Below are 25601 nucleotides of genomic sequence, written 5' to 3'. Positions count from 1 at the left end.
TATTATATTAAATATTTTGGTGCACAGAAGCAAAAGTGCAAAAAATTTTCTTTATCCAACAAATTCTGGACCCAACTGTACACATACACGCCTGCACTGCAGAGACATTAAGAATGAAGGTTCGTGTGGACGTCTCAGGCAGTCACAGATTCAGGATTTGTAATGACAGAAAATGTGCTGATTTTAAAACTGTGTGAGCAGATAAACTGAATGTTAAAGTGCAGAAATGATAGCTGACATAACAGATTTTTATAAAGATGTATAAAAATGCAGCAGATAATTTTTTTTTTTTACATCTTTAAACATGGCTGGAAAACATTTGAGTAGATCAAACAGATCCTGATTCACCCAGGTAATGCAGTATATTCAAAAACCAAGACACTAAAAAGGGGAAGGTTTTGTTAATAAAAATGGCACATTTATTGCTACATTACTGTTATATACACAACAGTTCTCAATATCTACTTTATATATAAAAAATAGGAAACTGGAGGCACTTTGAGGACATAGCCTACATAGATGTTGTCCTCAAACATGAGTGAAGACAGATCTATAGCAGGTCAGCTGTTGTGGTGGGCAGAAAGGGTCAGGTGCATGTGTTTGATACAGATTTACTGCATCTTTCATGTAAAGAAATCAAAGTGTTCAGTAGCAATAAACCACATCACAAACACACACACACACACACACACACGTTATTGTGGAGGGAAAAAGACCAGAGTGAGTGGCAAAGAAAATGATATTTGGGGGTTTCTCCACAGGCCAACTTTGTGAAATAATGACAAATACTGTTACAAATCAGTATCAGCTTGCAATGATAAAGCTGATAAGGACATATCATACAGCTGTACATATGTATCAATGCACATGCCAGTTCAGAACAAAATCATAAGTAAAATTCTGAACACAAAAGACAAGAAGTACAGTTTTCAGCATCAAAGTTGTAGACCACATAAGTCATCTTACATCTCATGAGACATACACACACACACACACAGAAGCTGGTCACAGAGAGTGACTCTTCATTTAGGTGTTTGAGACACTGACTGGTTTTGCTGAAGTGCATATGCTTTTATACATCTCTATTATTTAAGGGGGGGGAAAAAAAGGTATAACCTACAAATCCTTAAATGCAACATTATCCACCGTGTAGCAGAGACATATTCAGGCACTGGTGAGAAACCAATATCAAAACTCCCATGGTAAGGAAAATGACCAGGGCCACCCTTTTTTATTTTTTTATGCTTCATATTAATATGAAACAGCAAATTTTGTTGCAGATTGTGCAGACCTCCGCTTCTGCACCTTCCTCAGAAACTAATCAACAGGCTCATCAAAGAGTCTGACATCAGGGGAAGCAGAAGAAGGGGGTAAGCTAAAGAAAAAACCCATTAAATTTCATTTTAAGAGAAACTGTCAAACAGCAGAACAATCAAACTACAAACGGCCTGACAGGTTTTTGTGTTCAAAGAGTTAAAAAAAATAAATAAATAAAAAATTAGAGTCACAACATGTGATGTTGCAGCCATTTCTAATATTTTTTTTACCCCCCACATCTGGCACTAAAGCAAACACCTCACTTTGTTCCTGGAATCTAAACGGGGTCATCTTACACTCAAAACAATTTAAACAAACAAAAACATTTTAAATGATACAAACAAAACTCTTACAACTATCATACAGAGTAAAAAAACAACAATGACAAATCAGTTCTACAAAAGGAAGATCCTTATAACAGGCTCTGCAATTGTTCAGAAGGAGAGGGGGAAAAAACAAAACACCAAACACCGAGCAACCAAAACAAGTCAGTCAGTGGCAATAAATTCTCCAAAAGGTGGCAGTAACACTCATGATCCCTTTAAATACTCAGTTATTTCTGTCTTCTAGCAAAATGTAATATACCACAACACAAACTGTTCTGAAACTTGTGTTAAGTAAGGTTTACGTGCTGTAACAGCATCTTTATATACGATTGGATGCTGGCAGGCTGATGCGGCTGAAACTGAGAAGGATGCTCAAGTCCTCACGGGCGGACAGGGGTTGGCGTGTCGGTGTGCATGTTTGATTCAACAGCACTGTGGGTTCTGCACAGTCATGTGTTTGTCTCTTCTCGTCTTTCCATTCCACTTGCATGGCAGTGACAGTAACAGATGTGTAGGACTTTCAGGTCGGCTCCACACTTAAAGAGCAAACATGAACCCAGTGCGAGTGTGCGACGCCTTCTCAGCCGCTTTAATAAATGTAGGAAATACAGCCCGGATTACCAGCATGGCAAAAAGAGCAGTCAGCTTCCACTGGCAGGTGTAAGCTGCCTCTTCAATTCAGTCAAGAGAATATTTATTATTTTCATCAACACTATGCATAAAGCCCACTTCTGGTGTAATTAAACAGATAAATCCACCCTTTTTTCTTGTGAAGAATGTAAGACCTCCTTTTTTCTGATGGGAATGGCGATAATGATCCATCAATACAAATCCTAACTTTGCTCTCATGAGCAATTGATCCAAACGCTTCATTTGATCCAAACAAGTTTTGCTCCCAAAGCATAAAGAAATTTTTTAAATGTCTTACAAAACTACGATGATCATAAGAATGTCCTTATGTCCAGTTTCCACTCTCTTTAAACCAGTGCCCTCGTTTCTGTGTGGAGATCAATAAATCTTTCTTCTTCGCTTTTTGTATCAGTGTGCTTGTTATTCTTGGATTCATCGTCAGGAATGTGGCCACCTGCTTCGTCAGTAATGAGGTGTGTGCGTGTGTTTTCCAACAGTCGATTAACACGCTGAGATCCATGACTATGAAATATTAAGGCTTCTTGTTCTTAGGGCTGTACAATCGACAGGAACTAGAAGGAAAAAGAAGAAAAAAAATTGCTTCTTCTACAAATTGAAATAAGCACCGAAAACAAACAACACATAAGACGGAAGAACAAGATGTTCTCACTGTAGGTCAGGGGTGTCAAACATAAGGTTTGGGGGACAAAATGAGCCTGGTAAAGACTCCAAACTGGCCCACTGGATGGCTTTGGATATTTATAAAGAAAGCCATAGATGTTTGGACTTAAAAATGTATTTTTACAAGTTTTACATCTTTTCCTGTGGATAAAGACCTCCACCATGGCCATTCATACCATATCAAAGTAATTAAGTAACAGATACACAACTAAATAACAAAGAAGTTCCTATTTTCCCCAATTCTGTGAATTTACAAAGATTCTGCTTTATATGTCTTGATGCATTCTCAATCATCCAGGAAAGTAAATCTCCAAAAGTTGAATCTGTTCATCTGGACGTAGCGTTTTCTTCTTCAGTCTCCTGAAGAAGTCACTTGGATGAGCGACCAAACGTTTCTCCCACAAAACGCTACGTCCAGATGAACAGATTCAACTTTTGGAGATTCTGTATTATAATTATAGGACACGTTAAGCAAGTGAGCCACACATTTCTACACATGTCCCTCTTATAATTTATGCCCAAACAGTCATGCTGACAGATTATTCTTATGTTAAGACATCTCAGGGATTGAATGTGTAGTTAAACTTCTTTCCACTAACAGAAAGTGGAGTTTTGTCGGTCCAGTCCACATCAAATAAGTCAGCTGTATGTGGGCCACAGTGTAAAATGAGTTTGACATCCACGTAGTCTGCAAACTCACCTAAGAGTTACATATGGCTCACAGAGTTGTGTCCATCTCCTCCTACAGCTGGGTGACCCCCACTAAGCTGCATCTGGGGGTCCACACAGGACACTTTCTCCTCCTCCCTCCTCTTGAGGCAGGCAGCCTTTGGGTTCAAATTACGCTCTTGAACAAAAATTTAAAAAAGATGTATTCATTAAAAACACACAAAACTGGACTTGTTAAGCTTAGAGAAATCCTTACAGATCATACACAGCAGAGCTATGAACATACAAATGGTTTATTACAGAAGGGGGATATAAAAGAGAAAAGCAAGACGTGAGAATGGAAAGTATGGCAGAAGCTGCAGGTGTCTGGCAGAAAAGCAGGGATTTACTTCCTCAGATGCTCTCCCTTTCTCCCCCCCCACTTCAAAACAAAAACAAAAAACAACACGCATGCGATAAAGGCAAAGAGAAAACTGCAATTTACACTTTCAGCAGGAACAGAAGAGAATGTCTTTTGGGTGACTACCTAGCGACTGATGTCCAGCTATGTTTGAGAGATGGCTGGCTGCCTGTTGGAATCAGATTGTTCTGAATTGGCTGACCTACCTCGCACCTGCTTCTCCAGACCCAGTATGACCTGGACAGCCTGTTGCAGGATGACCAACTTGGTCTGGGCCTTGTCGCTCTGCAGGTGGACCTGACACATCCTGCCCAGCTCTCTGAAGGCTTCGTTTATGTCACGAACACGCACTCTCTCCCTAGCGTTGTTAGCAAGGCGGCGCTCACGCTCCCTCTGCTCCTTCTCCTCAGCAGTCAGGTTCTCATCGGTCACCGAGACAAGGCTGCAGCTGGGAGGACAGGTGGGGGGTTGGAAGGGCTGGTTAACAAACCCAAATCACAACCCTCACTGAACCTAGGCAAGGTGGTCTCACTAAAATTCCAGTTAGACTGCTTTTAAAAAAAATTTAAGCTAATTTCCTGTTACCAGGAAAAAATTGACCTTCGCACTGACTGCAAACTCCCACAAAGAGACCAATTAAACGTCCAATGAAGATCTCAGCGGAGCTGTACTGCAGGAGTGTGTGCGCATGGGCACATAAATCTGCTTGAGTTAAAATCACTTAAGTTTTTAGGTTGAAGACTCAACACTCAGGGGCTTCAAGCCCGAACTGGATCAAAATGCTACAGCTGACCAGCATCATTAGTTTTTAGGGTGTTTTTAGGGTACCTAATCACCAAAAAAAGCTTTCGGTCATTTGGGTCCAGGGTGGAAGTTGAGGGGATTATTGTGACTGTCCAGCAGAATGAGAGAAGTTATGGCAAGTGAGACAGAAAAGGAGAGAGAGGAAGCAACACCCTGTGCCGAAATGCATTACGCAGAAAGACACAGAAGAAACACACAATGAGATACACTGAAGGTGTCATGTTAAATACATCAGCAGCTGGAGATGTATTTATCGGAATGAGAGGAAGAATAGGTCGCGGTTGGCATCTGTAAAGAAAATAAAAGGGGATGGGAGAATGACTGGCGAAACGATTCCTTTTTATTTTAAACAGTAAAGCAAAGCTAGAGACTCAAATGCTTGAAAGAGCAACACACGCACAAAAACAGTGCTACAAAGGCGGGTTAATACACAGCACAGAGCCCTGCTTGCATGCTATAAAGGACACTGTGTGAGATTAAAGACATTAAAATGCTGAAATAACTTAATAGGTGAATAAAAGCATAATGAGACAATAGCAAAAAAACAAAAACAAAAAAAGAGCAGACAAAAGTTGTTAATGTTGTCCAAAAATGAAGCAGACAGACATGTAAGCACTTTCGCTGAAACAAGCAACTAGCTTTGAGGCTTTGCAGAACACACAGCAGTCCTGTGTGTATTACAGGAAAATTAAACTTTTACGATTTATTGGAGAATGGGCTTGTCTTAAAAACAACCAGACAGCTTGACTTACTACTCACATGTCCTTTCTTATTGGCTATTTTAGGAAATGGTGCATAAAGACTAACGTTTAAAACCAGTCGGTATGTTTAAGACTGTGGATGGAGTAACAACCATCCCAACAAGATGGCTTTAATATTAGAATAGTAGGACATGAAGCTGGAAAGTGAAGCCATATGGATGTTTTATTTTGTAAAGATGCCCTTCCCCTCCACTTCCTTCCTCCTTGGACACCCACTGACCTCGAACTTGCTGCTCCAGGTTGAGTATAATGTTAACAGCCTGTTGCAGTATGATCAGTTTGGTTTGTGGTTTCTCATTGTTCAGATGGAGCTGACACATGCGGCCCAGCTCCTTAAAAGCCTCGTTGATGTCCCGCACACGTAGCCGTTCGCGGGCGTTGTTTGCCAACCTCCGCACTTTCTCCCGCTCAGCCTTAATCTCCACTGGTAGATCTTCATCGTCATCCTCCTCATCCAGACTAGTGAGGAGTCATGGTAGAGGAGGAGGTAGGAAACAACAGTATGGGTACAGTTCACTTGTTGTACATCTGATATAAGACACCATCGCTAAAGCTAAAAAGCTTTACCAGTAAGTAACAACTAGACTGAGTCCCTGTCAAATTTACAATACAGACTAAGATTTAACAAACAGGATTACATGCATTAATAAAATAAGGTTTAAGACTCTGTGCACCTTGTTCGAGAGCGGTTCTTCATTTCTTTTTTCTCATCTTCCGACTTGTCTGTCATGGAGCAGTTCTCATCGTCGTCCTTCAGCTCTTGTTTGATACCAGCAGTGGGGCGATTTATGTTACCAGGTAGCCCTACACACAGTCCAGAAACAAAGGTTACTAAGGAACAATATTTTTATAAAACAATGAAAGAAACAATACACAGTCAAAAAGAGGTGTAGTATTAGAAGACATGCTGTACAAAACAGGAAGACACCATGAAAAGAAAGTCGCACCTGTAAAGCCTTCATGCTGAGAGAGTGGTGGCACAGATGCAGAGCCATGGTGCCCATGCAAAAGTCCCCCACTAGATGGCAGACTAGCAGAGTCCTCGTGGTGACCAGACACCTTGAAACAGAAATTAATCTTAATACTGGCATAACAGTAGCAAAAATGGGCATACCACTTTCGCTATGTACTTTGGAATTAAACTAAAATATTAAATTTCTTCAGCTTTTCTTTCACACTATTCATGAATCTCACCATTCCCTGCAGGCGACTGGGAAGTCCAGCTGCACTGCCAGCGGTAACCAACAAGCCTGGCGGTAACCCTAAGCCCGACTGCAGCAGGCCATGAATTTCAGCAAGCCCTGGCCCGCTGGCGTGACGCTGAAGAACATTGATGGCTTCATCCAGGTGGTCCCCCATTTTACTCTGCAACAGAGAAAGAAGAACAGTGGAATGATGAGGCAAGACGAGGCATAAAGGGTTGTACAACTCTAATCTCTAATAAAAATCAAGAGTGAAAAACCTACTCACCATAGACTGAATTCCCCCATCAAAGTTAGGTGAAGGTGTGGCCTGACCAGAAGATCGAGTCCACTGGGATGCAGAGCCTGAGAAACAAAGATCACAAGTTTATTCAGAAAAAAAAGCCCTACAATTTGTAGTTGTCAGCGGGAAGTTTTCTCTCTTATTATTGATGCACCTGGGGTACTTTAAAGTGAGTAACGAGTAACAGCCTCCATACAATGTTTAGCTACATGTTATGCTTGTCTTGCATAAAGGCCTATTAGGTTTACCTTTAGAGATATTCATATGTAGAGAAAACATTTTGCATCACTGTGCAAACAGTCGTGTCGTCATGCTAAAGTTTTATCCTGTCTTAGATGGTTATGTTCTCTTTTCTGTTAACATTAGGAAATATGTTCGTATACTCCTGAAAACAGGACAAAAAAAAAAAAGAAAAGAGAAAATAGCAGTGACGCATTGAACACATTCCTTGTAGCTTTGGCCTTTCAGTCGAAGGTTAACGCTGATCTTTCCCGAGTTCAATGCGCAACAACGTTGAACGAGAGTAAAAAAAAAAAAAAAATACCACCTTCAACTACAAGAACAGGAAGTCCTGATACGCCCCTACACAGCCCCGATTTCAACACCACTGAGCCAGTATGCGACTGAAGACGCAGCTTAAATCTGCAGTATAACTGTGGCAAGTTCGCAAGATGCTTCAACAACCTAGATGCAAAGCATCATATACAAAGAGATTTTTGCACAATACATACGTTTGATTTTGTTTAGCACGTGTTTAGTGACTCAAAGCTAAATTATCAAAGTCAACTTGTTTAGCATCTTCTTTACCTTCTCCAACTGTGTTTATCATCACGGTGAATGTCGTTAATCAGGCTTTTAAATATTCTAGTATTTGTTCTCCACAACGAGCCTTGACGCAGACATGCAGAAAGGAACAGACCCATAGGTCCAAAATTGAAGTTCTGTTAACGTCACTTTCATGTGACAGTGGCCAAGTGGAAATAACATGCATACTTAAGATTGCATTTCATATGTTAGGTTGTGTGCCACTTAAACTACTTTTGTTGTTAGATTTTTCATTTTTGCCCACTAAAGTTGTTTTGGGTTATTCCCAAGAGGAAATTTTTTACTTGTCTAATGTAAATGCAATTGTAACTCATTTGATGTTTACATTTTATTGCATTATACTCACATCTATACTGTAGAACCAATTTGCAAGTTACATAGTTTAATTTGACAACTAGTCCCAAAAAGCACTATTAGCTAAAACATTGATCCATAACATGAACTGCTACCCACCAGGAATGCAAAAGCCACCATCCCCACCTTTTTCCGCCTCCATAACGTCAGACTGCTGAACAAACAACAAGCACGATCTGAACTCACTGTTCAAACAGTTGTTAATTTTAACAACATGGCTCATGTGTAATATCGTCTCTTAAGTGTAATGGCCATTAACAGATCGCAGTTCACCATGGTTATTATTAGTCATTTAAGTGCAATGTATGTTTAAATGGCCAAAATTCAAAAAGAAATGCAGACATTTCTAGTGAATAAGGTAACACAGACTCACTGCCTTCACTGTAAGTGGACCAATCATGTTCATTGTCATGTGTGGCCAACCATCAACTGCTGAGAAACTGAGAAAAACCGGGCTGTAATTTTCTGAAACTCAACACGTGAAACTGCTGTAATGTGAAAGAGACATCAAGTAAATGTGAAGATATAGATACAATAGATATGGAATGATATTGAGTATAAACTTATTAAAATTTTCAAAGAAATTTCTCTGTCCAATATAATCTAATACGCATCACTTTTATTACTTTGTTTCTTAATTCAACAGAAGTGTTGATGAATTAGGTGGTGATGAGCTCATGCATGGACTGAACGCATATACAAATAAGGAAGCGACCCACCCTCTTTTTATTTTTACGGTATTTTCCCTTCCTCTCTCATAAGCTATATTTGGCTGGTGTATGTGTGTGAGAAAGATCAAGTGAAGGTTAAGCTGTGAATGGGGTAGTTATATCACCCCAGTTACAGTACGTCTAGAGAAAATATCCCTGTTTGTGGCAGAAACACCTGCATTTACAGCAAGGGTTTAATAAAATATGAAAAAAGTAGTGTTAAGTGCTTGGTGAATAACTGAACCATTCCTTACTACCAACGTGCAGCCAAATCTGATGACCTAAATGTCAAGATAATCTTGGATGCCAAACTTATCTCAGTTCTATGTTTGTACAGTGCCAATGCAAGAAAAAGGCCTTCATGAACTCAATGACACATGGCAAAAGTTCATGAACTAAGATTACTCCCATCTATGTTTCTAACTTGAACTGGTAATCAACAGTACTCCACATTAAAAAAGTCCAGCAGGTCACAAGATATATCCAAGGTAGCTTTTTAGTTTTCCATGTAATGTAAGAAATGAGAAGTATTGGAATCTATTGATGGCACTGAAACAGTTCATGGCTTAACTTAACATAAGAAAGTTAACATCCCTTTTTACACAAAATTAAAGGCTTGAACAACATGCATTACTTCCATGTTAACCCAACAGATGGAGCTGCACTGTCACTTTAAACTGTTCATGCATCGCCATAGTGAAAACAACAGGTTTTTCAAAGTATGTATCATGGCCTTGCGGAGTAGCACAGGAAAGAACAAATACATGGTTTGAACAAACAAAGCTACAAAACAGCCAGCTGAGGCCCAGCTGACCTTGAGGCCTCAGGATTAAAGGACTACAGTCACTGACTTACCTGATAAAGCCTGAGGAGAGCCAGAGGGGGTTGAAGGGGACGGAGGGAAAGCGTTGCTGTTTGGGTCTGAAGGATAGATCTGGACACAGAATTTTGTTTTGTTTTTTTATTTAATGAAATGCAATATAACAATTTATATGTATTATGAAACAGAGCAATCATGTTTAATATTTAAAACTATGTGATTATAATATATTGTTACTTACAGATGCCAAAGCTTTTCCAATCTCATCACCTGAACTTCTGGGTATCGCACCCCGATTTGCTAAATGGAGGGAGGGGGGGGGGGGGGGGGGAGTAATAATCATCAATTAGGATAGCAGATAATTTAAATTAGGACAACACCAGCATTTTTCAAAAATAAAATAAAATAAAGGAGCACACATTAAAGGATTTACCCATAATGGTTTCGCTGCCAGTGATGGGGGGGGTGTGGCTGGGGACTCCAAAGCTGCTGGAGCCAGAGTGGAAGCCAGAAGGATGAGCCCCGCTCACTTCACTGGCATGCAGGGGGTAATTTTGAGGAGAGAGGGGCAGTGGCTGCCGTTTCTTGAAAGCAAACACACAAAACCATTTAAAAAGAAAAGCAGACAGAAGCTCCTAATGATGCATTTGTCTTAATGTGTGTTGTTGACCTCATCAACAAACCTAAGTGTGACTGCAGAGCTTACCAGTCTGTCTTGGGGGTTGATGGCAGTAAAGGGACCATGCTGGCTCAGATGGGGGGAGTTGCCCAGCATGGCAGAATAACCAGGCTGAACCATCGACCCGGCAGAGCCCCATGGGTCGGAGGGCGGGTGGAGGCCTTCTGTCAGGGGACATCCAGCAGAGTGGGGGGGGGGGGGGGGGGGAAGCAAGAAGGCCGAGAGAAAACCAGCCACAAGAGATAAAAGGACAATGAAGGCTACATATGAGACATGTCACATTACTGTGATCACTTCATTCAACCGTGATGCACCATTCAACACCCCGGCACCACAGCGTGTTTACTGGCATACAGTGACAGCATCTACAGACAACTAATTTCTGCTGTAAAAGCTATGAAGGAAAATAAAGGATATTTGTTTTCTACATAGGTGAGCGATTCACCTCTCAGTTCACAAAAACCTTATGAAAGTGTTTAAGTCAGGCTGAACTTTTCAACTCAACACAAAGAAAAAAAAAAAAGGGGGGGGGGGGGATTTCAAAACATGTTGTTTCAACTGACCTTGCATGAAGAATGGTGGTGGGTAGACGTTTCCTGTCTTGGAGCCTGTGTAGCAAGCATTGTCTCTGTTAAAATCCTCCCCTGAGGCTGATGTATAAACCTACCAAAAAAAACAAAAACAAAACAAAAACAGCTCAGTCCTTGAATGCTCAGTGTGATAAAGCTAAGTAACTGCTAAATTATATGATGACTTGTTGCAAGCATGGCATGCAGTAACTTAATTTACATTTGTCTTAAAACACTTAAAACACACAAGTGGGTTTGCTCAAACTTCATCTGGAAAATTCTCTGAACATAATTCTGTAGATAAGCAAAACTATGTTCTTAAAAATAACTGCTTCTGGGGTATTTGAAACATCAAAACTAAAATAACATATGCAGTAGGTACCTGATTACAGGCCTTAAAAGTATGGGTTCAATCCAAGGTTAGAATCTATTATTTTCTATCTGGTTTTACTACTTAAATTGAATAAACAGAGGATTACAACATTTTTACAGGCATGAGCACAGAGCGGTAGTGTGTACTGAATGAATCATGCCAGCACTTTTATGGGCCCTGTCCACCATTTTTACATATTAACCTGTTAAACAGAAACATGCTGAGAATAGTTTACAGACAGGATGGGACGATGTGACCATATAATGGAAGCTTTAGCTGGATTTGGTACGTTTATGATGGCACCTAAACTTTCTCAATCAAGGCCATTCTTTGTAAATTCAAGTATCAAACTGTGTCTGAAAGTCTCAAATCCAAATGGACTGAAGTTTTCTTCTATAATTTGATTACACAGAGAAAAGGGAGAGAAAAAAGTGGGGAGAGGAGAAGAGGGAACGGAGAGATGCACTCCTAATTACTGAACCATCTGCCGTATCCTGGATGGCGGCCAACTTCTCTGGCAGCTGGGATAGAGGGAAGGGGGAGGGAGGGAGAAAGAAAGGGGAGGGCTGTTGTTTGCGGGTGATGGCGGTGGAGGGGGAAGGAGAGAGAGAGCTGGCGTGGGGTGGGGTGGAGGGTAGAGAAAATGAGGAAATAGGGTGCCCAGAGAGGGAGAGTGGGAGGGAAAAAAATGAGGAGTAAGAAGCATCAAACCCCAGTATGAATTCTCTTCTGTGATCTAACGAGTATACTTGGCAGCGGGAAAGAAATGTGGTCATAAAGTAAAGGGCCTACAAATACAACACACTATAAATACATACTGCAAATGAGGGACTGGGTGAATGAGTGGCTTTTTCCCGATTCCTTTTTTACTTGGTGGTGCAGATGCGCAGCTGTAAGAGCTGGAAGTCCTGTACTGCAGCTTTTACACTGCTCTGCAAGCCAAGGAGCGGCTTCAGATGCCAAATGGAATGTGAAAAAGGGCGTAAAGCATTAAAACCTGGGCTCGCATGGAGTGAATGCAAGATACAGTATGGGGCTGAAGTATGGATGAAGTACTCACAGAGGAGGGCAGGCCAGGGGGCACCTTCCTGATCTTTTTTGCCTGCGATTCTGTGGGGAGGCAGACAGGAGGGGAAATCATATCAGCCAGCTTACACAAAAAGACCTTATTGTACCAGTAACTATACAATCAAAGATTCTTCCTGCCGAATTGATCCATCAATCTGCATTTGTTACTGCTCATTAATGTCTAATCTAAAGATAATGAAGGTGATGTTATTGACCAATTTTCTTCCCTGGGAGCTCAGGATTTTCATTTTCTCTCACTAAGAAGAAGTGAGATTTTTCAGACACTTTTTAAAAACCTCAACAGGAGAAGTGATTGTACACACAACCTTAAAATAGATCAGAACAAGACGATAAATGTGACAGAAGATTCGGTTTCTAAGTGTTCAACACCCTGCCTGAAATAATAATTTGCACCCTTACCTATGGGGTCCTGTGAGGGTCTCCTGCGAGGGTTGCTCCCTGTATAGGAGGGATAAAACTGAGAGTTTGGCTTTGTGCCAGATGGAGAGAGGGCATCAGGACTGGGTATGGGTATCTCACTGGTCATGAAGCCCGGCTACAGAGTGCAAAATATGAGACGTAAATTAAAAAGAAAGTAAGAAAACTGACCAAGAGTCAAAATTTGTGAAAAGAAGCTTCAGCGAATGGGGATGAAGCACCATTCAAATTTATTTACCTGCATTCCAAGTGACGAGTATGGTCCTTGTTCTGCCTTCCCTGTTGAGGGGAAATTACATGAAATCAGGTTAAGGTTCTAAAAATGTAGAGGGTATTTTTATGTTAAATTACAAACTGTCTATCCCCTTTTCTCTATTTGGGTACCTCCCATTATGTGAGTATATATGAAGACTTGCGGTATTTATGGCCGCGGACAGCAAAAAGAAAAAAGACAAATTGGCCCATTATAAATGCTTCTGGGGCAATTGTGCTCACAAACACCCCCCTCCTTTGCCAGTTAACAGAGGGGAGCTATAGGCCAATGTAATCCCAAGGGACAGCCTTGTTTGTGCATGGGTGCCCTTTACACTCCGCACCCCTCCCACACTGAACACACAAACTGCACACAAACAAACCCTTCCTCCACATCCTCCCCACTACCCTACTCACACTTCATCCATTAAAAACCTTTTGCCTTAAACTGATATGTTAGTGTCCAACCTAAGAATAGCTGCTCTGTCCCCCAAACAACTCCTCGTTCTGATTCAGTCACACTACCCATTCATATAGACTTGTGTTTTTCAGTCAGTGTTCTTCCATAATTAAGTACGATTATAATCTTCATCAACATTTGCCTCACACTTCCCCGACTCTCTTTGGTTTGTAAAATGGACAATGTGAAAGTTGTGGTGTCCACGCTTCAATGCCTTATTCAGTTTAGTTAACAAGTCCTTACCAACGATCCCTGATTCAAATATGGGAGCAGAAGCCATGGCCTCTTGTTCACTGTAAAGGCCTTCTTCTCCATAACCCTGAGGGAAAGAAAACAAAAGGTATTAGGAATAGAAACACAAATAAATAAAGACCAAAGCTACCATGTAAGAAAATAAACTCCTGCAGATAAAAGTAGAGTATTCTGCGAAAGTATTTCAAGCTCCCAGCTCATGGGCCTAAGAAAGACCCCTTGCTGGGCCTAAAGATTTGAGAATTTTTGTTTATTTTTTCAATCTCAGATAAAAGCTGATGCAGCTTATGAGTCTACTGCTACCCTCAAGCTTAACAACTTCAATGCTAGAAACCCTGAATACAGTTCTACAGCACTGTAGAGCACTCCAGTACTGTTGTACTGACCTTTTATAAGGTGTGAAAAAAAGTCATAAAAAGCTTCAGAATTAATATGCAACACCATGCTGGACTTTACAGATCAGTTCTGACATCGTTTAAATTAAATTAATTTAGGCTGTTCACATTATTGAGAATGGCAGGAACCTGGGCTGTAACATTAAGGGTTTATTTTTTTTTCTTAATGCAATAAGTGAAAATGAGCCATACCCTTCCCTGGTTGAAAGATGGACTGTTTTGTTCCCCTGTTCCCCAGGGACTGGACCCATTCCTCTCATCTATACCTGCAAGACAAAGCACTGGGTTAGCCATTAGCCACTAAATTCTTGTCACAGGTTTACAGTGTCACTTTGCAAAGAAATGTCTAACTTGGCGAACTTGCTTTGATACAAGTTTTTCAGGCAGCTCGAAGTAACCTCCGCCGAGGAGCTTCACTTCGCAGCTCACACAGAGACAGCATAGTGACAGTGCTGTCACATAGCGTGGATATGAGCTGTAGGAAGTTTGAATAATTAACACCCAGTGTGAGGCTCCCAGAATCATCCTCAACATTCTTCATTCTCCCACTCCACTCTTTTACATTTTCCATGGAAACAGTCATTCATAGCTCATCTATTCTCACACACTTGGCCTACACCTTCGTCTTAACACAGACTCAAGGTCTCAATCTCGCACAAATTGCACAAGTCATCCCTGGCCGGAGCACCTCAGCGTTCAAAGAGGTGAATGTGTTTGAAAGGGGTGATTTTAAGGATTGGTGAAGCAGAAATTCCTGCCTGTCCCCTTGCTCTCAATCTCCTCTCGTACCGCAACACGGCATCTCTGGGGGGGAAGCTGAAGCTTAATTGCATACTGATTTGCATAATTGTGCATATTAATGAAGCACAGGTCTATGAATATTCATATTTTTGTTTTGTTGTCTAATTAAAAAGTGGAGGGGGGGAGAGGGGGGCTAGAATCATGACAGGATCAGCAGTACGGCAGAGTGATGGGTCCACTTTGCCGAGAGCTGCTAGATTGCTGTGACAACTGTGATCTATACAAACAGCAGCAGCAGAATAGGAGATGAAGGAGAAAATGTCTTGTCCCCTCTCTATGGCTGGCTGTCACTCTTCATGTCAATCAAAGATGATAAAGAAAATGTGTAAAAGAATTACTATTGCTGTAAATCATCAGTGCCCACAATAGAGAGAAGAAAAGGCTTCAATTCAGTGTTTTCTATTTTACACTGTTATGGATAACAAGTGCATTTCTGAAAATATTTTTAAAAAATGAAATAAATACACCAACTATTTAAAGAATCAAATTTCCACTTCACGGATTTAGCATATTAGAATGAAATGTGGGTTTACAGAGCAGTGGAGTATTTCAGCTGCTTTATTTGACCGATCGACATGAATACTGCACATTCAGAATCACGCACCATAACACAACTATCTCGCTAATTAGCAGGACATTAATATGTGGCACCTTCTCTTCTTCGACAGGAATAGAAATAGCAACGTAGAAGATAGAGAAACCTGATTTGTAATGGTAAATCTACAATCTTTTTTTTTTTTTTTTTTTTTAAATCGATGGTATTATTTACCAAGTGGTCTGTTTTTCCACACCACCGCATTGCTTTAACAAAAAACAAAAAAACAAAACTACTTTAATGTGTTGTCCATGCTTTCCTACTCTTACTAATTTAGGCAAAAGAGTGATTGATAGTGACACAATTTAAATAAAATTCACTGGACCCACTGTGTAACTCAGAGGTTCAGCTTATTTTGTTAACCCAAAAACTGCTTGGCAGACAAAGAACAGCTGCGAACTGATTTTGAAAACAGATTTCCTGGACTGTGAATATACTCAGCCACTTATTCAGCTATTTGTGCAAGTTGACATTTTACATTTGCTTTGTCAAATTGTATTTCATCAACTATATATAACTGTGTTTTAATTAAGCTACATGGTTATAAGTTGTGTTTAACTTTTAGCTGCTGTAATGAACTCTCTCATATCGTTATGTTCTTTTTAATTTGTTTACACTTTCATCAAACTTTGATATCCAATTTAACTCGATGTATATTTCATGTTTTTGTTATTGTTAAGGCTCTAATCAACCCCACTGCGTTGTGACGGGTGAGGTTAATTAGTGCTGTGCTTTTGAAAGTATTCATTTACACTGTCACTGTTGCCATGTTTGTCCATAAATGCTGCAACTAAACAGGAGGCAACGCTCATTTCACACTCTCTCTATGTAACGTACATACTAATATTTCTACACATCTCTGCAGCAAAAACAAAACAAAACCCCACAAACATTTAGGATCATGTGACCATATGTTCAACAAAATCCATGTGGAGAACCTGTGATTTAGACTGTGCTAGAAGACCTTCTAGCAAGAAAACTAAAACCTCTCATGGGGTCTGATTTGCAGAAACATCTAGAAATCCTGTCATTTTAGAAGACCTGTATAAGGTAGCTGTCCTTCTTCAAGGCACTTACTGGGATTAACTCATGTTGTAATTGATGGTAAAAGCAAATTTAACAGCAAGAGTCAAAAGTAAAAAAAAAAAAAAAAAATCAATGAAAAAAATCAATTAATAAATTAAAACTTATATAAATGCACCTTTTTTATTAGAAAAGAAAAGAAGAAGAAGAAATGTTACCTTTTCAAAACAGCTTGATTTTTGTTCTTGCTACGCTGCTGCTTCCCAATGGTTTTCTCCAACCTCAGCATATTATGCAAAACACACACCTGTCCTGATTTTTGCCACTATATAGTAAGTAAAAGGTTTGTGACCTGATATTTACAGGGCATTACATAATTTAATTATGTAAGTTAATATAACTTACTAAAAACCAGAATCAGTCCCCCAATTAAACATTTTAGAAAAGTTATTTAAAAAGTAATCAAATCTGTTGCACTGCTTTGATGAAGTAATTAAAATAGTGACATTACTTATTAGATCGTTATAACAGAACCTACCCTTTCTGAACTACTACCATTTCAAAAGAATCTTACTATCAATGCAATAAAAATGAATGAAATTAATCTGATTCAGAAAAACTGTGATGTCTGGTCATTTTCTCAAAAGTATATCATCTTGTTTTCATGCAGGATTCTTGTGTCATTTCATATGGACAGATAAATATGTGTACTTACTCTATATTTAAAGGAATTCAACAGTCATAACCCTGTTTAAATCTGTCAAAACCACAGAATGTGACCCTCTCTCTGACAAAAGCACATACTGGATGTATTTCTATTCTCCTCCTCACTACCTCCAACAGGGCCTTCATGTTTCTGACAAATCATTTTTTTGTAATGTGTTACTCATCTACATCCTCCTTTTCGGAAATTATGCTCATCCAGCTCTATAGGAAAATTTAGAGTGCTTTAACAAACTGCCAACTGCCAACACTGCAAGAAACCTCATCATACATAAACATCCACAGGATTTTGAGCAATTGTGTGGCTACGAATTAAATAAAAAAAAATAAAAAAAAAAGGACAAAATTATATAGCTCTCTACAGACCACATTTCCGCTAACGCCATTTGAAGTGCTACACTCGTGAGAAAATAATGAGTAGCGCGCTATTCAGACAAATTACCACAACTGGAAAGAGAAAACGAAGAGAAGGGTGAGTAACATCAGACAAAGTCTCTGGAGAACCCCAATGCACTTCTCCTCCCAGCATGCAACGCCCCTTTAAGCATGGCTAGTCTATAATTACACAGGAAGAAAGACACTGGAAACAGACAGCCAGCCTGAGTCATAGGCTTCATGAGCAAAACCCAGGCACATACATTGACCAAACTTGCAGACATGTCTTCGTTTTTACAGGAACACTGCCCCAGGCACCTATAACTGAGTGCGCCATTTGTCTACACAACTTCTTCCTTCCCTCTGCAAAGTGAGTCACACAGACACAAAGCATGATGTCAGATAAATCTCAAGAGAGTGAACACTGTTAATGAAATACTGAACAATGTACAATAGCAAAGCTCTGACTGTTTTTAAGCTGTGAGTTACCGACAACCTCTCAAACACAACACAATCCACCCTATCCTACTACCATATAGTGCTTTTACATTAAAACTTTACATTAAACCAGGACCTGAAACCAGGTGATGTTTTGGGGGGTTTTTTAAACAATTTTAACAGCAATATGTGCCAGGGATTAAAATGTTAAAGATCAAATCTGCTTCCCACCCTGTGGCACCTGGAATAGCCTCCAAGTTGGTTAAGTGGGTAAGAAAATGTACTGGCAGATGGATGGATTTAACTTGTGACTTTCAGTATCTGAGAATCACGAACACGTTTGAAAAATGAAACATTTCATGCAAATTTTTTTTACCTCCTTCTCTTCTGCATTTCTCTCCAAAGTTTAAAAATATATTTTAGGATTCTCAGTTTCCAGCAACCAAAAAAATGAAAGTACACTGAGAAAAAAAACGAGTGAAAGGTAAGCTGGGTTGCAAAAGAAATCATATTTAGTTGTACTATTAGGTTTTAAACAGCACTACTACTAATGATACTGCTTATTGGCCGAGTGTTTTAACAGTACCTTTTTTGTTTTGGAGTTTTATTTTCTTATCTCAACTGTACAAATCATGGATCTTATCACTGAATCTGCTTAAGCTCTAAGTGCTCTGAAAACGAAACCGTGACTATCAGAATGACAAGTGATGACATGATTATATCAGACCGAATTCAGAAACACCCAATCAGCTGCCTGCTGTTAATCATTAAACCATGAAACCAAACACTACATGCATGGGTCACTGAGAGATGAACAAAGAGCCAGGCAGATGAAAACCATGCATTCCTCATGTGATGCATTTAGACCATGTTTCCATAGACTGTTCATGTCCCCCACTGAACGTGGTACTTGCTGAACTTGTGTGTTTGGTACCCAGTGCTGCCACTGCTCTTTGCGCAGAACAGCTTTCTTCTGAATTAGGAATAGCATATGACATGATTTCTCCAGTACAGAAAAGAAAACTGACATTTGTCAGTATTAAGGTCTTAATTGTTTAGCACTGCTGCCTGTTTACTACTAGGTTTCGGTACCCATCCCTAATCCCCAAAAGTCAGAAAACAGTACAATTTAGTACTACATTAAAAAAAAGAAAGAAAACAATGTAGGAAACAAAGCTTTCATTCTAAAAATGAAATGCAAGGATCTTTTAACACACTGAGATACACAAACAACAACAAAGAATGTGTCTCATTTCCTGATTAGAGAAAACAATCAATCTGCGCAACAGTATTTTGGCCTGTTGCAGAAACATGGTCGGTTTAGTATAGGTCTCTGTGGCTAGGCTGATGGTGGCAGACCTCGTAACATCACTGACATGACACGACTTCAGGAAGTCATTTCCTCGTACAAAGAAGAAGAAGAAAAAAAAAAAAAAAAAACACGCACGCACGCGTGCACACACACACACACACACACACACCTTCTCCAGAAGTCACACTCTCTTAGACTGACAAGATTTGATCAAATTTTTAAGCTTTCAAAGGTGTACTTTTAAACTTTGGAACAATGTTTCCCTCTTTCTTCTAAATTTGATGCCACACTAAGCTAACTACCTAACATTTTCTAATTCAAAGAACAGTATAGATCATACATGATTTAACAGCAGAAAGAACATAACACTGTGCCCCAAATATACATCAGTAACCCTTTGATAGCGTCTCACAAGTTCAACCAGTGTAAGCAAAGGATATTGAGTTAACCCTGTTTGTCATGCCAAGAATCACTATGATCAACTTGAAATCTTGTCTTTAAATTGCTAAAGTTTGTCACCTTGCTGTATCTGCTTTTAAGCCAACACTGATGTGCAACCTTGTAGATACGCTGGTTTTGCTAGGCTTTTAAGAGTGAAGCAAAGCAAAAGTAAAAACAAACTAATGTCAGGGTGTAATGAAAATGAATCCAGTTATATCTCCTCTTTAGTTCTGGCCCACAAGTTAACAACTGCCTTAGCTCCATCTATGACACTGATTGTTTGCCCACTCATACTGAATGACAACTGCTGTTCCTTATCAATCAACTTGATGAAGTATAACCCAGGCAGGCCTACTGTAGGAAATACACATACAGATAAATGTTCAAAGCAATGTCATAGGCATCTCTGAGGCTCTTTTTTTACACTGCAAGCAACACATGCGCCTTAATGTTGACTGCAAGTGTCCGCCTGGTGGGGTTGCTGATTGGGACAGATAATAGATCTAAGTGAAAATGTGGAGAAAAAAAGTAGGGTGCAAGATTGTAGGACAAGGGAATACACTTTTTCACAGAGTAAGCACAGGAGATTAATTGGGCTGCTTCCACCACCCCCACCCTCTGCCTTTGTCCTTACGTGATTGAATGGCAACAGCTGAGAAGGTGAGGATGAGGAAGTGTAAGGAAGATGATGCTTGTTCTGCATAATGTAAAATAAGATGACAATTGTTCCTGAAGTTCTCTCAAAAAGTCTGATCGAAAAACCGTTTATAAGAAGCAAAGGTGAGAAGGAACTGTCTCCTATTCTATTTTAATTCAAAACACAGAGTGTGCGAAGGTCGGATACTGAAACTGGAAAAAGCCCCTCACTGGTTCAGATAATAACAAAAAAAAACCCAATATTTCTCACTACCTTTAGCTGAGAGAAAAGATGAGAAGGGTATCGGTTGTTCAGTATTGGCATTTATATCATTATGTCTTTAAAGGAAATTTGACCTGAAACATAAGGCTCAGAGATAAAACAAATGTCTAAAAGATTTCTTTCTTACCTGAACCTCCAAATTTAGGGCTGTTGAGAGTTGTTGGCCGGTTTTTGCCATTTGAAACTGGAAGCTCAAACATCTGAAAGAGAGGAACGACACTGTAAACAAACCACTGGATTTCAGTGTAAGACTTTCCCTCCTCATTTGTGGGAAGGATAGTTAGATAATAATTTATACTACCCTATCCTTTATCTTATCCTGTTTAACCAGCAGGTATGACAGGCATAAAGCAATCTCCACAATGCAGCTTTGCCTGACTAACACCACAAATTAAACAGACAACAAGAGTCTCATATAAAACCTTCTCATGTACCCGCTGCAGTCCTTCAATTCCTGCTCAAACATGAATGCCATACATACTTCAATCTACTTGACAAGTGTTCAAAATCTGTTATGAAAGTTAAAATCTGCCATCTGTGAGAATATGATGAATTGTATGAGATGCTCACTCAACAAGTTCAAGCAATCTCTGGAGAAATCTTACCGCGGTAAAATCCAGCAAGTCGCTGAGCTCCTTGTCTGTTTCCACTGCAGCCATTCTCTGCTGCTGCTCTTCACTTGGGCTTTTCAGTCTCAGCAAGCGACTACAAGCAAAGGTAAGGAGCGTGTAAGTTTATTTTGCCTCTTTGTTAGATGGTTAACTGTTCTGACAACTGGTGCCTTCTGCAATATATCTAATCCAAAAATGGAGGTGAAATGGTCAAATTATAAAAACGTTACTTATATGAATATAGTAACCAGACAAACATATTTACTGCTTATTACACTCAGCTCAGATTTCCAGGAAATTTGATCATTTAGCTTGTTCACCTGTATAAATACGGTGTCATTTTCACCGTGCCATTCATCACTCCTAATGGTAAGGATGACATGTTATTCCCCAATTAAAAAGCTGAGAAATACAGACACAAAAAAAAATGTTAGGATTTTAAATAAAATGTAATCTCAATCAGCAGAAATGATGTGTGTGTGTGTGTGTGTGTGTGTGTGTGTGTGTGTGTGTGTAAAAATGGCTGAGGCTGATCAAAACCTCTTTTTCTCTCTCTAAAAAAATAAAGTAACATTACAAAAATTCAGATATATGGATCTGCACTACAATGTCCATATGAAATAGATTTCTCACACTGTAGTAATGCAGGCATCGTAAAAGCACTGAGGGAAGTCAATTAAACAGCATAGTGCAACGGTAGATATACATAAGCTGCAAATTCCTCTGCTCTATATTTTTACCATTCAAATGCCATAAAGCAGGCGAGATACTGACCAAGTTATGAAAATCTTAACTTAGTAGGCCACATCTAACATGAGTGACCATGGTTGGCCACAGGCCACACTGCACTTGTTGTCAGTCAGGCACTAAACTCAAACTCCTCCCTCCAACCTCAAAACCCAACATGTTTTAAGTTTTGTTTTCACTAAAATTTACAAAGTGGTAACACACTATTTTGGAGTCCTAAACAGTACCAGCCTATATCAAAGCAAATGCAGTCTGAGTGGGGAAAACACCTTGAGAAGAATCATTTCTACACACTGTGGACAAAGTCACAAACAAAAAGAAGAAAGAAAAATAGAAGAAGAAGAAATGCCACCTGGAGGAAATCACATCTTGATTTTGCGTCAGAGATGTCGATTAAATTCAGAGTCGACTCAGAGATCATTAGCGGTAAGCAAAAGTAAAGTATGGCTACAACAAACACAAATAACCAGCCTTTAGCAATCTTTAAAAACGATTGGCGGCAATATGACTGACATAAAGACATTTTCAAGTTTTAAAACTTGCCACTTTAAAATATTTTGTACCAACGTACCCATTTGTACCTAAAAGCAACCTGAAGATATTTTGTAAAATTAAAAGAGCAGGTAATTAATTTATTAGACCCAGCAACAGTAGAATTTTGGGTCCTTATTTGCCAACACTAATAACAGGTTATGTGAAAAGTACATACTGCAAACAGAACACTGAAATATCTGCACAGTGTAATACTGAATAAACTTCAGGAATTTTCAAATGACAACCACTGGGAGGCTGTCCTTATGTCTACAATCTACTGGGAGTGTTACATGTCAGGGTTTTTCCTGGTTTAAAATGGGCCGTGGGGGGTGACTAGGCACATAATCCAATGGTGTTCATCTAAAGTTGATACCACCTTACTTAACAGAAAGTGCATTTTTCTGTTGTTTTTCCTTCCCCTGGATTATAAAAAATAAACCTAATTTTTTTTAAGTTATTAAAATTAAAAATACATATCTATATTTTAATCACAGTACTGATGATTTTCCTTCAGAGAGATGCCCAGACCTCCTTGGTGTGCCTCAAAATGTTTTTCGTTTCTTTTATTTAGCAATAAACCTGTATGTTTTGGTTATTTTCATAGTGCACTGAGTGAAGACAGCAACAGGATAAGTAAATACTAAAATTAGCAACAAAAAACAACAACAACAATAAGGCTAGGGTGGGATGTACACTTGCCGGCCTTTAATATAATTTGTAATATATTTTTCATTATGATTGATCTTTTTTCAAAAAAAACCCAACAAAAACATTTCAATGCCACGACTGAAGATTGGCTTTTATTCTAAACACTATACACCAGAAAGGGGGAAAGCCAGTTAATTTTAGTTATGCATGGCAACTACAACTGCACTGCCCAACCCATTAAAATATCAGTAATTTGAATACCACTGTCATATCCATTACAGCAGACTTGGAAATACTGCGAGTTACCCTAGTACTTTGTCAACAATAGATATTAACAATAAAGCCAATAAAACCTACTTTACCCCGAAGTCAAGACGCGCACACTAAATCTAACAATGGTGAAAGGCCGGATAAATACTGACACAACAGCATTATGACTTACCAGTAGGGAGAAACTGTTGGTTCAGGAACAATGCGTTGACAGTATATAATCTAGCATTTTCTCTCAGTGAGCTGAGGTCAAAATGGGGGATAAGTGCTCAGCCCCTCCTAACAAATGGAAGTTGCATACGCTTGTCTTGAGCACCCCCACCTTTGGCCTGCCCATTTAGGTGTCAAGAAAAAAAGTTTTACGGCAGAAATAGCAATGCAAGTGGTGAAACCTGGCTTCACAAGAGAGCCATCGGCGGCTCATCGCTCGGTTAAAAATCCTGCGGGCCGTTTAAAAGGACTTAAAAACCTGTTGCCTGCCCTGACGTCGAGCAGCAGAATGAGACACTGATGCACACAAAGACTCGCCCCCCCCTCTTTCATAAAGTTTCAGATGAATGGTAGAAACTTAAATAAAACAATAAGTAATGTAAAAACGCTATAAAATAATATCGGGGGGTTAAAAAATAAGTGGGGAAGAGAAACTAAAGCGTTTGGCGACCTTATCGCTGCTTCTTTGCTGTGGTTAACGGTTGAGAGGCTGAAGGGGGGATGAATAATACCCAAGTAATACTTTTTTTTTTTTTACTGGGGTATTTTTACATACGTAATTTTGTGGTTTATAAACGTGCCCCTGGATAAATTAATAAAACTTAAAATAAATGTATAAAATTCATTTCACTAAGCGCTGGAAATGTTTAGCATTTCCCACAAGTAGAGAAAAGCAGCCAACACCGCCTGTCTGCGTTAACGCTTCACGGCGAATGTTCGCGTCCATAAACACCTCACACTACCAGTACAGACAACAAAATCCCGGAGGAGCTCACTCAGTCTGGTCATATGCTAATGTGCGTTAACGTTATAGCTCTTTGAAGTGAACAAAGAAGTCTTTTTCAGCCCACACAAGCCCCTGGCACTTACTAATAACAGTGCAAGTTCGCTCGGGCCGAAAAAAACAAGGACCCCGCTTTTCCCGGCTGTGGCACTCACAGCACAACTTCAACGATGCGCTAAAAACTTGGTTATTACTCCGCTAACAACGTGAGGAACCACTTCTGTTTGAAATGCATTTGCTTGTTATGAATGTATATTAGCACGCATTTACCTGAATTTAACAATGTGACATCCAACACAGAGAAATTAGCGGCTGGAGTACAAAAAGAGGAGGAAAAAAAAAACAAAGTTAGGGATAGGATCCTTTCCCCGTGGTCCGGACTGTGGCTTGATGAAGATGAGGAAAGAGAATATGAAGCGCTCCTCTGTCGCCTCGACTCGCTGTCTTTTTTGTCACGAAGCTGAACACAAGTGTGTCCCACGAACCATAACTCTTGTGTTACTCGGTTTCTTCAGTGTTAAAGAAACTGTAACCATTTCATTTTCCAAGTAGACATTTTAACACCCTCCACATTGTCGGTTCCAATGGAATATCACTCCGCAGCGCAGCCTGCGGGAGGACACTGACGCTATAACATCAGCGGTGTCCGATTTCAGCTAAAAAGGGAAAAAAATCGAGCCAAGCACGCTTCAGTAGCGTTGTTGTGTACTGATGCAGCGTTGGTTGTACACACCGCAAAATGTCACCTTTTCGTAGCTGCGAACGAAACAGAAAAGGATCTGAGTACCAATTTGGAGGGGGTCTATGTGTACTGGCGGATGGGGACAGCGGAAAGCCTAACAGACTAGACGAGCAGAAGATGGAACGATAATATCGGGGGGAGGACCAATAGGATGCGAGGA

General features: G+C 39.7%; 1 protein-coding gene across 5 annotated transcripts; it reads right to left on the bottom strand.

The window, feature by feature from the left end:
- Nucleotides 1-396: 396 nt before the first annotated feature.
- Nucleotides 397-25530, bottom strand: tcf3a (transcription factor 3a). 5 transcript variants are annotated; one of them, XM_026149104.2, is made up of 20 exons: nucleotides 24970-25530; nucleotides 21501-21600; nucleotides 21023-21095; nucleotides 14461-14534; nucleotides 13865-13940; nucleotides 13148-13188; nucleotides 12892-13027; nucleotides 12464-12513; nucleotides 11025-11124; nucleotides 10489-10625; nucleotides 10216-10366; nucleotides 10024-10082; nucleotides 9818-9896; nucleotides 7059-7135; nucleotides 6783-6953; nucleotides 6536-6647; nucleotides 6263-6392; nucleotides 4230-4471; nucleotides 3655-3801; nucleotides 397-2845 (listed from the first exon to the last, which is right to left on the bottom strand). In XM_026149104.2, exons 2-19 carry the CDS (start codon nucleotides 21552-21554, stop codon nucleotides 3662-3664), a joined length of 1902 nt encoding a protein of 633 aa, XP_026004889.2. In that variant the 5' UTR covers nucleotides 21555-21600; nucleotides 24970-25530; the 3' UTR covers nucleotides 397-2845; nucleotides 3655-3661. The 5 variants fall into 5 exon arrangements, with proteins under 5 accessions (XP_026004889.2, XP_080149501.1, XP_026004890.2 ...); XM_080293375.1 differs by lacking the exon at nucleotides 4230-4471 and adding an exon at nucleotides 5809-6047 and having other exon boundaries at nucleotides 24970-25525; XM_026149105.2 differs by lacking the exon at nucleotides 24970-25530 and adding an exon at nucleotides 23878-24828.
- Nucleotides 25531-25601: the final 71 nt, after the last annotated feature.

The sequence above is a fragment of the Astatotilapia calliptera genome, chromosome 18 (genome assembly GCF_964374335.1).
Source record: "Astatotilapia calliptera chromosome 18, fAstCal68.1, whole genome shotgun sequence".
Lineage (NCBI taxonomy): Eukaryota > Metazoa > Chordata > Actinopteri > Cichliformes > Cichlidae > Astatotilapia > Astatotilapia calliptera.
The sequence above is the reverse complement of the archived record's forward strand: the minus strand, read 5'-3'. Positions and strand labels throughout refer to the sequence as shown.